Below are 15152 nucleotides of genomic sequence, written 5' to 3' on the forward strand. Positions count from 1 at the left end.
TTCTCACCGCTCTAAGGTCATTACACAATGGCCGCCTCCATTCTCACCGCTCCATGGTCATTACACTATGGCCGCCTCCATTCTCATCGCTGCACAGTCATTACACTATGGCCGCCTCCATTCTCACCGCTCTGCGGTCATTACACTATGGCCACCTCCATTCTCAACGCTGCGCAGTCATTACACTATGGCCTCCTCCATTCTCACCACTCCGCAGTCATTACACTATGGCCGCCTCCATTCTCAACGCTGCGCAGTCATTACACTATGGCCGCCTCCATTCTCACCGCTCCGCAGTCATTACACAATGGCCGCCTCCATTCTCACCGCTCCATGGTCATTACACAATGGCCGCCTCCATTCTCACCGCTGCACAGTCATTACACTATGGCCGCCTCCATTCTCACCGCTCTGCGGTCATTACACTATGGCCACCTCCATTCTCACCGCTCCGCAGTCATTACACTATGGCCGCCTCCATTCTCACCGCTCTGCAGTCATTACACTATGGCCACCTCCATTCTCACCGCTCCTGTTATTACACTATGGCCGCCTCCATTCTCACTGCTCTGCAGTTATTACACTATGGCCGCCTCCATTCTCACCGCTCCGCAGTCATTACACTATGGCCGCCTCCATTCTCACCGCTCCAAGGTCATTACACAAAGGCCGCCTCCATTCTCACCGGTCCATGGTCATTACACTATGGCCGCCTCCATTCTCACCACTCCATGGTCATTACACTATGGCCGCCTCCATTCTCACCGCTCCATGGTCATTACACTATGGCCGCCTCCATTCTCACCGCTCCGCAGTCATCACACTATGGACGGCTCTATTCTCACCGGCCCGTGGTCTATTACACTATGGCCGCCTCCATTCTCACCGCTGTGCAGTCATTACACTATGGCCGCCTCCATTCTCACCGCTGCGCAGTCATTACACTATGGCCGCCTCCATTCCCACCGCTCCACGGTCATTACACTATGGCCGCCTCCATACTTACCGCTCCGCAGTCATTACACTATGGCCGTCTCCATACTTACCGCTCCGCAGTCATTACACTATGGCCACCTCCAATCTCACCGCTCTCATCTCACGATTTCCCTTTTGTTTCTTTCCTTCTTTATAGGCCGAAGAAAGATCTCAAGACGGAGATTTGGCTTTTGTTAAAGAACCGGCCGAAAAAGTCCTGTATGTGCTGGAAGGTCCGGCCCGCTCCCCGGAACACCCGGTAAGGATCAATACTGAACCCGTCTCTTACTCCACTGGGGATGAGAACGTTCCCATGATGACGCCTGGTTGTCCAGTGACACTCGGGCGTCTGTAGGTGCAGGGTCAGTCCTTCTGATTTATGGATTCAGGAATCAGTGGAAGGTTCCACATCTTATTCTATATCTTCTATCTATCAGGAGACACCACAAGGCGATGACAAAGACGGGGAAAATGTCCCCCCGGAATCCCCGGACACTAATATGATTCAGCCGGGGCCGAGCAGCGATCTGACCACAGGTGAGCCAATCACACGACCGTCTACCGGAAATATCTGGATATTCTACAGGATAAGGAGAACGAAACATTTACTCTTTCCCCTCTGTGTGATGGGAACTGGGAGGCCATGTCACGTGTGGAGCAGTGGGAGGACTGGAATGGGCGGTTTATGGCCTCCAATGTGTTGGTCAGGAGAAATGGGAGGTAGAATTCATATGCAAAGTAGGATGAAAGTGCCCTAGGGGCGTGGGACAGAGGAGTCCGAGTGCAGGGACACGCCCCAGTGCACTTCCAGGCTAATTTGCATTTTCCAGCTCTGCTTCATCTCCCTTCCCATCACTCACATGTGCAGCGAGGGTGGGGGGCTCCTCATGTAGTGATCGGGGTCCTCCATCACAGACAGCACATTTCTCTATGGCTGCGCGGCCCGTCCCCTTACTCAGAGCCCCCCATATAACCAGGATGAATCCCACCTACAGACGTCTCGTCATTCCTCCCTGATGGCGCTGGATTATGTCTGTGGATTAATGGCGTCTGATACATTTTATCTCTGTTGTAGAAACCCCTGAGCTGCCGGATCCTGAGAGTGTGATCTGTGAGATCCCGGAGATCCACGAGCCTGCCACTGTAAGTATAATAGAGGGAGATGTCTGTACGTCACTGATCCTGGGGGTGAATGACCCATCCAGGATTATCCCCATGTAACCAAGGGCCGTCTCTATTCTGGGGGAGACAATAGCAGTTATATTATAGGGAATCTGTCAGCAGGTATTTACTCCACATCAGAGAGCAGCACGATGTAGAGGCAGAGACCCTGATTCAAGCGATGTGTCCATTACCTTACAATATATTCTTTGCTGCAAATCTGGCAGTGCTCTGAACACTGAGCCCTGTATAATCCCGCCCACACCAGTGATTGGCTGCGTCTTGTGTATAACCCCGCCCACACCAGTGATTGGCAGTAACCTATATATAACCCCGCCCACAACAGTGATTGGCAGCTTCCTATGTACACTGTTTATAGGCAGAAAGCTGCCAATAATTGGTGGGGACGGGGTTACTCAGAGCAGCAGGACTACAGGGCACGAGAAAGTCCTGTACTGATAATCTCCTGCTGATAACACAATGATTGTAGTGATCACAAGCAGACTTTGTTCCCATGATGGCGCCTGATTGTCCGGTGACACTCGGGAGTCTGTAGGTGCAGGGTCAGTCCTTCTGATTTATGGATTCAGGGATCAGTTGAAAGTTCCACATCTTATTCTATATGTTCTATCTATCAGGAGACACCAGAAGGCGGCGACAAAGATGGGGAAAATGTCCCCCCGGAATCCCCGGACACTAATACGAGTCAGCCGGGGCCGAGCAGCGATCTGACCACAGGTGAGCCAATCACACGACCATCTACCGGAAATATCCGGATATTATACAGGATATGCAGAACGTCACATTTACTCTTTCCCCTCTGTGTGATGGGAACCGGGCGGCCATGTTACATGTGGAGCAGTGGGAGGACTGGAGCGGACGGCTTAGGGCCTCCAATGTGCCGCTCAGGAGAAATGGGAGTTAGAAGTCATGAAAAGCAGTGTGGAAGTGCACTGGGGGCGTGTCACAGAGGAGTCCGAGTGCAGGGACACGCCCCAGTGCACTTCCAGGCTAAGTTGCATTTTACGGCTCTGCTCCAGCTCTCTTCCATCACTCACATGTGCAGCGAGGGTGGGGGGCTCCTCATGTAGTGATCGGGGTCCTCCATCACTGACAGCACATTTCGCGGCCCGTCCCCCTACTCAGAGCCCCCATATAACCAGGATTAATCCCACCTACAGACGTCTCGTCATTCCTCCCTGATGGCGCTGGATTATGTCTGTGGGATTAATGGCGTCTGAACATTTTATCTCTATTGTAGAAAACCCTGAGCTGCCGGATCCTGAGAATGTGAACTGTGAGATCCCGAAGATCCACGAGCCTGCCACTGTAAGTATAATAGAGGGAGATGTCTGTGCCTCACTGATCCTGGGGGTGAATGACCCGTCCAGGATTATCCCCATGTAACCAGGGGATGTCTCTATTCTGGGCAAGATAATATCAGTTATTTTAAAGGGAATCTGTCAGCAGGTATTTACTCTACATCTGAGAGCAGCACGATGTAAAGGCAGAGATCCTGATTCCAGCCATGTGTCCATTTCCTTACACTATATTGTCTGCTGCAGATCTGGCAGTACTCTGAACGCTGAGCTCTGTATAGTCCCGCCCACACCACTGATTGGCTGCTTCTTGTGTATAACCCTGCCCACGCCAATAATTGGCAGCTTTCTGTGAATAACCCCGCCCACAACAGTGATTGGCAGTATCCTACATATAACCCCGACCTCAACAGACACTGGCAGCTTCCTATGTACACTGTTTATATGCAGAAACCTGCCAATCATTGGAGGGGGCGGGGTTACTCAGAGAAGCAGGACTACAGGGCAAGAGAGAGAAAGTCCTGTACTGATAATCTCAGGCTAATAAAACACTGATTGTAGTGATCACAAGCAGACTTTGTTCCCATGATGGCGCCTGATTGTCCGGTGACACTCGGGCGTCTGTAGGTGCAGGGTCAGTCCTTCTGATTTATGGATTCAGGGATCAGTGGAAGGTTCCACATCTTATTCTATATGTTCTATCTATCAGGAGACACCAGAAGGCGACGACAAAGATGGGGAAAATGTCCCCCCGGAATCCCCGGACACTAATACGAGTCAGCCGGGGCCGAGCAGCGATCTGACCACAGGTGAGCCGATCACACGACCGTCTACCGGAAATATCCGGATATTATACAGGATAGGCAGAACGTCACATTTACTCTTTCCCCTCTGTGTGATGGGAACCGGGCGGCCATGTTACATGTGGAGCAGTGGGAGGACTGGAGCGGACGGTTTATGGCCTCCAATGTGCCGCTCAGGAGAAATGGGAGTTAGAAGTCATATTTAAAGTAAGATGGAAGTGCCCTGGGGGAGTGTGATAGAGGAGTCCGAGTGCAGGGACACGCCCCAGTGCACTTCCAGGCTAATTTGCATTTTTCTGCTCTGCTCCAGCTCTCTTCCCATCACTCACATGTGCAGCGAGGGTGGGGGGCTCCTCATGTAGTGATCGCTGTCCTCCATCACAGACAGCACATTTCTCTATGGCTGCACGGCCCGTCCCCATACTCAGAGCCCCCATATTACCAGGATTAATCCCACTTACAGACGTCTCGTCATTCCTCCCTGATGGCGCTGGATTATGTCTGTGAGATTAATGGCGTCTGAACATTTTATCTCTATTGTAGAAACCCCTGAGCTGCCGGATCCTGAGAGTGTGATCTGTGAGATCCCGAAGATCCACGAGCCTGCCACTGTAAGTATCATAGAGGGAGATGTCTGTGCGTCACTGATCATGAGGGTGAATGACCCGTCCAGGATTATCCCCATGTAACCAGGGGACGTCTCTATTCTGGGCAAGATAATAGCAGTTATTTTAAAGGGAATCTGTCAGCAGGTCCACATCAGAGAGCAGCACGATGTAGAGGCAGTGACCCTGATTCCAGCCATGTGTCCATTACCTTACACTATATTGTCTGCTGCAGATCTGGCAGTGCTCTGAACGCTGAGCCCTTTATAGTCCCGCCCACACCACTGATTGGCTGCTTCTTGTGTATAACCTTGCCCACGCCAATGATTGGCAGCTTTCTGTGAATAACCCCACCCACACCAGTGATTGGCAGTATCCTACATATAATCCTGACCACAGCAGAGACTGGCAGCTTCCTATGTACACTGTTTATATGCAGAAACCTGCCAATCATTGGAGGGGGCGGGGTTACTCAGAGAAGCAGGACTATAGGGCACGAGAGAGAAAGTCCTGTACTGATAATCTCCTGCTGATAACACAATGATTGTAGTGATCACAAGCAGACTTTGTTCCCATGATGGCGCCTGATTGTCCGGTGACACTCGGGCGTCTGTAGGTGCAGGGTCAGTCTTTCTGATTTATGGATTCAAGGATCAGTGGAAGGTTCCACATCTTATTCTATATGTTCTATCTATCAGGAGACACCAGAAGGCGGCGACAAAGATGGGGAAAATGTCCCCCCGGAATCCCCGGACCCAAATACGAGTCAGCCGGGGCCGAGCAGCAATCTGACCACAGGTGAGCCGATCACACGACCGTCTACCGGAAATATCCGGATATTATACAGGACAGGGAGAACGTCACATTTACTCTTTCCCCTCTGTGTGATGGGAACCGGGTGGCCATGTTACATGTGGAGCAGTGGGGGGACTGGAGCGGATGGTTTATGGCCTCCAATGTGCCGCTCAGGAGTGCCCTGGGGGTGTGTGATAGAGGAGTCCGAGTGCAGGGACACGCCCCAGTGCACTTCCAGACTAATTTGCATTTTCCGGCTCTGCTCCAGCTCTCTTCCCATCACTCACATGTGCAGCGAGAGTGGGGGGCTCCTCATGTAGTGATCGCTGTCGTCCATCACAGACAGCACATTTCTCTATGGCTGCGCGGCCCGTCCCCATACTCAGAGCCCCCATATATCCAGGATTAATCCCACCTACAGACGTCTCGTCATTCCTCCCTGATGGCGCTGGATTATGTCTGTGAGATTAATGGCGTCTGAACATTTTATCTCTATTGCAGAAACCCCTGAGCTGCCGGATCCTGAGAGTGTGATCTGTGAGATCCCGAAGATCCACGAGCCTGCCACTGTAAGTATAATAGAGGGAGATGTCTGTACGTCACTGATCCTGGGGGTGAATGACCCATCCAGGATTATCCCCATGTAACCAGGGGACGTCTCTATTCTGGGCGAGATAATAGCTGTTATATTATAGGGAATCTGTCAGCAGGTATTTACTCCACCTCTGAGAGCAGCACGATGTAGAGGCAGAGACCCTGAGTCCAGCCATGTGTCCATTACCTTACACTATATTCTCTGCTGCAAATCTGGCAGTGCTCTGAACGCTGAGTCCTGTATAACCCCACCCACACCAGTGTGTATAACCCCGCCCACACCACTGATTGGCTGCGTCCTGTGTATAATCCCGCCCACACCAGTGATTGGGTGCTTCCTGTGTATAATCCGCCCACACCAATGATTGGCTGCCTCCTGTGTGTTGCCCTCCCCACACCAGTGATTGGCAGTTTTCTGTGTATAACCCCGCCCACACCAGTGATTGGCAGTATCCTATATATAACCCCGCCAACACCAGTGATTGACAGCTTCTTATGTACACCGTTTATAGGCAGAAAGCTGCCAATCATTGGTGGTGGTGGGGTTACTCAGAGAAACAGAACTACAGGGCAAGAGAGAGATAACCCTGTACTGATAATCTCCTACTGATAAAACACTGATTGTAGTGATCACAAGCAGCCGTTGTTCCCATGATGGCACCTGATTGTCCGGTGACACTCGGGCATCTGTAGGTGCAAGGTCAGTCCTTCTGATTTATGGATTCAGGGATCAGTGGACGGTACCATATCTTATTCTATATCTTCTATCTATCAGGAGACACCAGAAGGCGACAAAAAAGATGGGGAAAATGTCCCCCCGGAATCCCCGGACACTAATACGAGTCAGCCGGGGCCGAGCAGCAAACTGACCACAGGTGAGCCGATCACACGACCGTCTACCGGAAATATCCGGATATTATACATGATAGGGAGAACGTCACATTTACTCTTTCCCCTCTGTGTGAAGGGAACCGGGCGGCCAGCTCACACGTGGAGCAGTGGGAGGACTGGAGCGATCGGGAGAAATGGGAGGTAGAAGTCATATGCAAAGCAGGATGAAACTGTCCTGGGGGTCGTGGCAGGAGTACGAGTGCAGGGACACGCCCCAGTGCACTTCCAGGCTAATTTGCATTTTCCTGCTCTGCTCCAGCTCTCTTCCCATCACTTACATGTGCAGCGAGGGTGGGGGGCTCCTCATGTAGTGATCGGTGTCCTACATCACTGACAGCAAATTTCTCTATGGCTGCGCGGCCCGTCCCCATACTCAGAGCCCCCATATAACCAGAATTAATCCCACATACAGACGTCTCGTCATTCCTCCCTGATGTCGCTGTATTATGTCTGTGGGATTAATGGTGTCTGATACATTTTATGTCTATTGCAGAAACCACTGAGCTGCCGGATCCTGAGAGTGTGATCTGTGAGATCCCGGAGATCCACGAGCCTGCCACTGTAAGTATCATAGAGGGAGATATATGTGCATCACTGATCCTGGGGTTGAATGACCCGTTCAGGATTATGCCCATGTAACCAGGGGCCAACTCTATTCTGGGGGAGATAATAGCAGTTATATTATAGGGAATCTGTCAGCAGGTATTTACTCCACATCTGAGAGCAGCATGATGTAGAGGCAGAGACCCTGATTCCAGCAATGTGTCCATTACCTTACACTATATTCTCTGCTGCAGGTCTGGCAGTGTTCTGAATGCTGAGCCCTGTATAATCCCGCCCACACCAGTGTGTATAACCCCACCCACACCAGTGATTGGCTGCTTCCTGTGTCTGACCCTACCCACACCAGTGATTGGCAGCTTCCTATGTACAGTTTATAGGCAGATAGCTGCCAGTCATTGGTGGGGGCGCGGTTACTCAGAGCAGCAGGACTATAGGGCACAAGACAGATAGTCCTGTACTGATAATCACCTGCTGATAAAACACTGATTGTAGTGATCACAAAAAGTCGTTGTTCCCATGATGGCGCCTGGTTGTCTGGTGACACTCAGGCGTCTCTAGGTGTAGGGTCAGTCCTTCTGATTTATGGATTCGGGGATCAGTAGAAGTTTCCACATCTTATTTTATATCTTCTATCTATCAGGAGACACAAGAAGGCGACGACAAAGATGGGGAAAATGTCCCCCCGGAATCCCCGGACACTAATACGAGTCAGTCGGGGCTGAACAGCGATCTGACCACAGGTGAGCCGATCACACGACCGTCTACTGGAAATATCCGGATATTCTTCTGGACAGGGAGAATGTCACATTTACTCTTTCCCCTCTGTGTGATGGGAACCGGGCGGCCATGTCACATGTGGAACAGTGGGAGGACTGGAGCGGACGATTTATGGCCTCAAATGTGCAAGTCAAGAGAAATGGGAGTTAGAAGTCATATGCAAAGCAGGATAGAAGTGCCCTAGGGGCGTGGCAGAAGAGTCTGAGTGCAGGGACATGCCCCACTGCACTTCCAGGCTAATTTGCATATTCTGACTCTGCTCCAGCTCTCTTCCCATCACTCACATGTGCAGCGAGGGTGGGGGGCTCCTCATGTAGTGATCGGGGTCCTCCATCACTGACAGCACATTTGTCTAAGGCTGCGCTGCCCGTCCCCATACTCAGAGCCCCCATATAACCAGGATTAATCCCACCTACAGACGTCTCGTCATTCCTCCCTGATGTCGCTGGATTATGTCTGTGGGATTAATGGTGTCTGATACATTTTATCTCTATTGTAGAAACCCCTGAGCTGCCGGATCCTGAGAGTGTGATCTGTGATATCCCGGAGATCCACAAGCCTGCCACTGTAAGTATCATAGAGAGAGATGTCTGTGCGTCACTGATCCTGGGGGTGAATGACCCGTCCAGGATTATCCCCATGTAACCAGGGGCCGTCTCTATTCTGGGCGAGATAATAGCAGTTATATTATAGGGAATCTGTCAGCAGGTATTTACTCCACATCTGAGAGCAGCATGATGTAGAGGCAGAGACCCTGAGTCCAGCCATGTGTCCATTACCTTACACTATATTCGCTGCTGCAAATCTGGCAGTGCTCTGAACGCTGAGCCCTGTATAATCCCACTCACACCAGTGTGTATAACCCCGCCCACACCAGTGATTAGCTGCGTCCTGTGTCTAACCCCACCCACACTAGAGATTGGTAGCTCCCTATGTAAAATCCCACCCACACTCGTAGACGAATCACATGGAAAGGTATTTTCAGCAATTCACTGCCCAGAGTATTAGTCCCACGCTATCCTTAGCAGCCTCTCGTCCTAGGCCTGCTACTTCGTTCACTGCGGTTCACACACTAACTGACTGTCACTTCATGGACTTGCCAATAGCTCTCAGTTCTCCCTCCCAATCTGGATCGGCCACTACAGTTAACCCTGTCTCAGCTAGCTGTAGCCCCAGTGGGTATCATCCATTTATCACACACATGAACAACAAATACATTTAACCCTTGGAGTGTCAGGAAGCAATCCATCAGCCCCACCACTGCTACACCTACATCGGATCAGTGCAAATCAGCTGAGACATGATGTAGCACGAGACGTTTCTGCATCTGGAGCTTTTCTCCAGCAGCTTCTAGATCTTAACCTCATTTCTGCTTCTTCTATTATAGAACTTGATGGAATCATTGATCCCGGCGAGAAAGCCGCATATGAGCGACTTCGAGACATCCAAACTGATCAGCGGCGGATGTTTTGGGTGAGATTTTTGTTGGCATTATCCACATTTCTCAGGGTTCCCTATGACAAGGCTTCCGCCTCTGTGCTCTGCCATACAGTGTTATCATAGGGACATGATCTGAGTCCACATCACTGTCTTGTCCAAGGACTTCTATAGCTGGATTTTTATAGGGCTCATTATTAACCATGGATTCTTCTTCTCTCCAGGGCTGCCTACTTAGTGCAGCACAAACACTCACAGCAGATCTTCACTATGAAGAAAATGGCGAAGAAGAACCTGGAAACTGAAGAAGATGTGGACGCGGCCTTTCTGGAGAGGGACATCATGACCTTTGCTGATTGTCCCTTTGTGGCCTCCATCCTCTGCTCCTTCCCTACTAGATCTCACCTGTGTATGGTCATGGAGTATGTCGGAGGTAGGACATGTACATATATTATATTCAGCCTATGTCTGCGGACATCTTATCATGACTCATATTGTTAGGACTTGTCCACGAGGATGGTTGCATCCCCACCCAGCATTTACTGTAGATATTAAGGAAAGTCATTGATGTGTGATGTCCCTGTATGTCCGCACTGAGCTCGTCTGTATCTCCAGCTGTAGACCAGTTGTGGCATCACTGTATATGGACGACATTTCACCGTGACCTCAGACCAATATTCTGTGCACTATATATGCATTATATCTGTATATATTCTCTCCTGCTCCGATGTCTCAGCTCACTTCTCATGATACATCTTGGTGATCTGCTCTATAAACCCCTCACCGCTCATATTTCCTTTCTTCTATAGGTGGAGACTGTGCGTCCCTTCTAAGAACCAGGGGCCATTTATCTATCCCCTTGGCCCGCTTGTACTTTGCAGAAACAGTTCTTGCAGTGGAATACCTGCACAGCTATGGTGTGGTGCACCGAAACCTGAAACCGCAGAAGTAAGTGCCCCCTATAGTGTAATAAAGAGGGGAGTTATTATTTATGATCACACGATCTGTGAGCCTAAAACCTTCTTCTCTTTCACAGCCTCCTGATTACAACTGCTGGGCACATTAAAGTCACTGATTTTGGGCTTTCAAAAATTGGTATCATGATACCAAAAACCAACACCTATAAGCAATCAGCGAAGGACATCTCCAGAGAGTTCAAGGACCGTGAGGTTAGCATCACTTACTGGAACTTAGCTTGTTCTTTACATATCTCACCACTATTGTCTCTTCTCTACGTTCTTCATTTCTGGAGAACTTCTCCACTTCTATTTGATATTCTGTCACTGTGTATTTAATGGTGAGAACTTGTCTTAATAATGAGTTTCATCACCTCTCATCTGGATATTCTGTTGGTTTCTAGAATTGTGGTACCCTGCATTACATGGCCCCAGAGGTCATCATGAAGAAAGACTACGGAAGACCTGTTGACTGGTGGTCAATGGGTATCATCCTCCATGAATTTCTGGTGGGATCTTTACCATTTGATGTGGATTTCATAACTGAGCTTAAAAGATTGATTGTCATGGGTAAGTAGAATGATCCGATTTTTGCTTTGACTGGTTACATTGGTTATTTCCTTTGCTGCACCTTACAGTCCAATACAAACGTTTTATTTTCTGTAACTTTCTATATTACAGCAAAAATACCTTGGAATCACAAACGCCATCCACCCCGTAAGGCTAAGAACCTCATCACTGAGCTGCTCCAAAAAAATCCTGAGCAAAGACTTGGGACAGGTAACAGATATAATAGTATTAATATTTACTTATTACACTGAGGACAAATCGTTCATGTCCATGAGGGTCAGCACTTCTCTTTCTGCTCGCCTATTTCTAGTTCTCCATACTGTGACTTTCTTTCTATTTCCTTCATGTTGGCTCAGTTACGTCATTAGTTCAGATTAGGATAAACTGTTCAGATATTCAGCAGTTTCTGACAATGTCCTCATCAATTTTTTTTTTTTTTCCAGGTGGAGCATTTGAGATTAAGGATCATCCATTCGTGAAAAAATTAGATTTTGACAATCTTCTAAATCAGAAGCCAATGTATATTCCTCATCTTTTGTCAGATGTGGACACCAGACTCTTTATCAGTAAGTAGAAGGAGACATCATCTAGACTAAGTTGTTGTTTGTCTCGTCTTCCTTAATATGTGACATCCGGTTCGGGGATGAATTGTGACTGTGCTATATCCAAAACCTCTCGTAACATTTCATTACCTATGTCTTGTAGATCACGCTACTAGAGACATGCCTATGGTCTCAGAGAATGAAGAGGACACAAGTGAGGACAAGGACCTTGACTTCCAAAATTTTACGTCATCCTCTGGAAGGCTTTCTAAAGTGAATATATGACCAATAAATCCAGAATATGTAAAAAAAAGACATCTCAAAGTAAAAAAAAGTTTTTCATATCTTATTTTTTCCCTTATTTAGCTTTGCACCATCGCTACCATCACGATGAACAATGAGAATTCAAAGTCCCATCCAGAGTGTACCCAAGCATCAAATATTGAGATAACAAATTCTGCAATAAATCCCAATGCAGAGCAAGAAAGCCAAGAAAATGTAAAAAAGGGGAAAAGAAGAAGAGGTGAGATTGAGAATCATGTCCATGTTGTGTGATGTCGGTCAGTGAGAAGAATTCATGTGTCATCTGTCAGTGATGGGATTATCACATGTATGATGGTTGGTGATGATCCCTGACCTCTGTGTGATGAGATTCCTCAGCTGTCTGGCCACTGTGACCCCACAGAAGTATCATGTTGTATGGAGTCCCATCACTTACATTGCATTTACTTCTATTCTCATAGGTTCCATCTTCCGCCGGATCTTATCATCCTGCCGGCGTGGATTATCCAGGGCTGCCAGCGTGCTTACATGTTGTTGCCGCTCCCCTACAGACATCTAAAAGACGGGAAACCTCCACATCCAGCGCCCTGAAGTCCAGCAGATACACCATCACTGTTGGAGAAGTATAGAAGGACCTTCATCATCTAGCTGTGTCCTTTTGTCACATCTCTACCTGGACATGCATAGCCTCTGTCACCAGGCTCCGCTGTATCCATACTGGACATCTATGGCCTCTAACCAGGCTCCGCGGTATCCATACTGATCACCTGGTATCTGACCCCGGCTGTCTATCAGACTATGATTTCGTCTATTGATTCAGTTCCTGGTTTTCTCCCTCCATTATCATTTTATCCTATTATTAATAAAGAAAATATTCATTAAACTTTACTCTGCATTTTGTCAATTGATAAAAATAATATATTAACACTTCTGTTATAAAAAGCAAATATACGCAGACAATATGTATCCATATTTATATATATTGTATGTATATACTGTACATATGCTGTGACGACACAGCATTTAATCTTAGTTATGCCAGACTTGTCTTTCTTCAGTCGGTCAAGAGACATAGACTATTGTTCGTACGAGTCAGAATGTTGACTCTTGAGTTGCATTTTGCTGCAGGTTATTATTTGCTATTAGTGATGAGCGAGCGTACTCTGATAGTTGTTTGATAGACAATCCCTCCCTCCATGTGTTATGACTGCCTAACAGCCGTGAGACATGCAGCCACGGCCACTGGAACATCGTATTAGAGCACAAATTACTAAAATATGAGGGGCCTGGAAGCCTTTCTTGAAAAGTATAATGTTACAGGATATATATACTAGATTCCTTGATAGGGCGATGATCCAGGGAACTAGTCTGATTGCTGAATATGGAGTCGGGAAGGGATTTTTTTTCCCCAATGGGGAGCTTACTGTTTGCCACATGGGTTTTTTTTACTTCCTCTTGATCAACATGTTAGGGCAGGTTAGGTTAGGATATAGGTTGAACTAGATGGACTTAAAGTCACAGCTGCTCTAATCCCGAAGTCACAGCTGCTCTAATCCCGGCGAGCCAGCGGAAAAGTGAGACTCTATAATTTGCACCACCTTGGGTATTTGCTGGGACTGTTCTATATGTTATTGTCTGTTGTTGAATCAATAAGGTATTGCAACACTGTTTACCTTCACCCTGTGTTGTCTGAGTAGTACTCTGACCACCGGAAAAGGAGAGTGGGCGTTCAATGGGATGAGCCCATGCGATCTCGGACCAGTGGACAAGAGCACCCAGTAACCCACATGTCTTCACATTTGATGGCAGCAGTGGGATATTACTGAGCCAGGTGGATCCAGGGGAGCTGCAAGGGACTGATGTTCATAGACACCGTCCAAGGGCTCCACAACCAGGGAGGCATATATAAAAACCCTGCAGACCATAGGTGAGGCCTACACAATAGGTTTCAGACGGCACCATGTCCAACCCAATCACCTCTGCCTTTTGAAGAGGACCAGAGTGGATGGTTAACCGCAACCAGAAACTGCAACTACAGGAGCTATGCCAGCCTTGATGGATTGAATACTAGGCCACATACACTCGGTCAGATTTTATTCAGGAATTAGTCCGTTGGGTTGCCCAGAACATCTTGGATGATGACAAAAACTCTGCCGTATGTCACCTATGATAAGGTGCGAGTGCTTAGGATCGGTGTAATGGCGGACCCTCACAGTATTTAATATATAGAGTAAAAAGGTTGAACCGCACCTCACAAATGTCAAAATCTTATAGACAAAATTTCAGAAGCGCACGTCAAAAACCAGGGACTCCAACCTGGGAAAGTTCCATGTCAATAAAAAAGAAGACAGCGCCTCAAACCATGGTGAAAAAATAAGCCTTACATTTTATTCTACCTCCTCACAGTTTTTAGTCACTGCCGTATGTCACATGTAATAAGGTGCGAGTGCTTAGGATCGGTGTAAAGGTGGACCCTCACAGTATTTAGTCACCGTCGTATGTCACATATGATAAGGTGCGAGTGCTTAGGATCGGTGTAATGGTGGACCCTCACAGTATTAAGTCACTGCCGTATGTCACATATGATAAGGTGCGGGTGCTTAGGATCGGTGTAATGGTGGACCCTCACAGTGCTTAGGATCGGGGTAATGGCAGACCCTCACAGTGCTTAGGATCGGTGTAATAGTGGACCCTCACCGTGCTTAGGATCGGGGTAATGGCGGACCCTCACCGTGCTTAGGATCGGGGTAATGGCGGACCCTCACCGTACTTAGGATCGGGGGAATGGCGGACCCTCGCAGTGCTTAGGATCGGTGTAATGGCGGACCCTCACCGTTCTTAGGATCAGTGTAATGGCGGACCCTCACCGTGGTTAGGATCG

At 48.4% G+C, this 15152-nt stretch overlaps 1 protein-coding gene across 1 annotated transcript; it reads left to right on the forward strand.

Moving 5' to 3' along the window:
- The first annotated feature begins 2653 nt into the window (after positions 1-2653).
- On the forward strand, positions 2654-13159 carry LOC141091852 (microtubule-associated serine/threonine-protein kinase 4-like). Its single transcript, XM_073577607.1, has 19 exons — positions 2654-2671; positions 2775-2874; positions 3398-3465; positions 4165-4264; positions 5562-5661; positions 6946-7127; positions 7220-7284; positions 8348-8447; positions 8984-9051; positions 9872-9957; positions 10146-10354; positions 10731-10869; positions 10958-11090; positions 11282-11447; positions 11559-11657; positions 11891-12013; positions 12153-12262; positions 12356-12512; positions 12733-13159. The coding sequence occupies exons 1-19, from the start codon at positions 2654-2656 to the stop codon at positions 12828-12830; spliced, it is 2121 nt and encodes a 706-aa protein (XP_073433708.1). The 3' UTR covers positions 12831-13159.
- Positions 13160-15152: the final 1993 nt, after the last annotated feature.

The sequence above is a fragment of the Dendrobates tinctorius genome, unplaced genomic scaffold (assembly GCF_039654945.1).
Source record: "Dendrobates tinctorius isolate UK_male_01 unplaced genomic scaffold, ASM3965494v1 ptg000056l, whole genome shotgun sequence".
Classification (NCBI taxonomy): Eukaryota; Metazoa; Chordata; class Amphibia; order Anura; family Dendrobatidae; genus Dendrobates; species Dendrobates tinctorius.

What these genes read in the sequence shown, in the direction of transcription:
- LOC141091852 (XM_073577607.1), top strand. An exon ending in GCGATCGGGAGAAATGGGAG is followed by an intron (nt 7,285 to 8,347) that starts GTAGAAGTCATA and finishes TCTATCTATCAG; the next exon opens with GAGACACAAGAAGGCGACGA. An exon ending in GGACACCAGACTCTTTATCA is followed by an intron (nt 12,014 to 12,152) that starts GTAAGTAGAAGG and finishes TATGTCTTGTAG; the next exon opens with ATCACGCTACTAGAGACATG.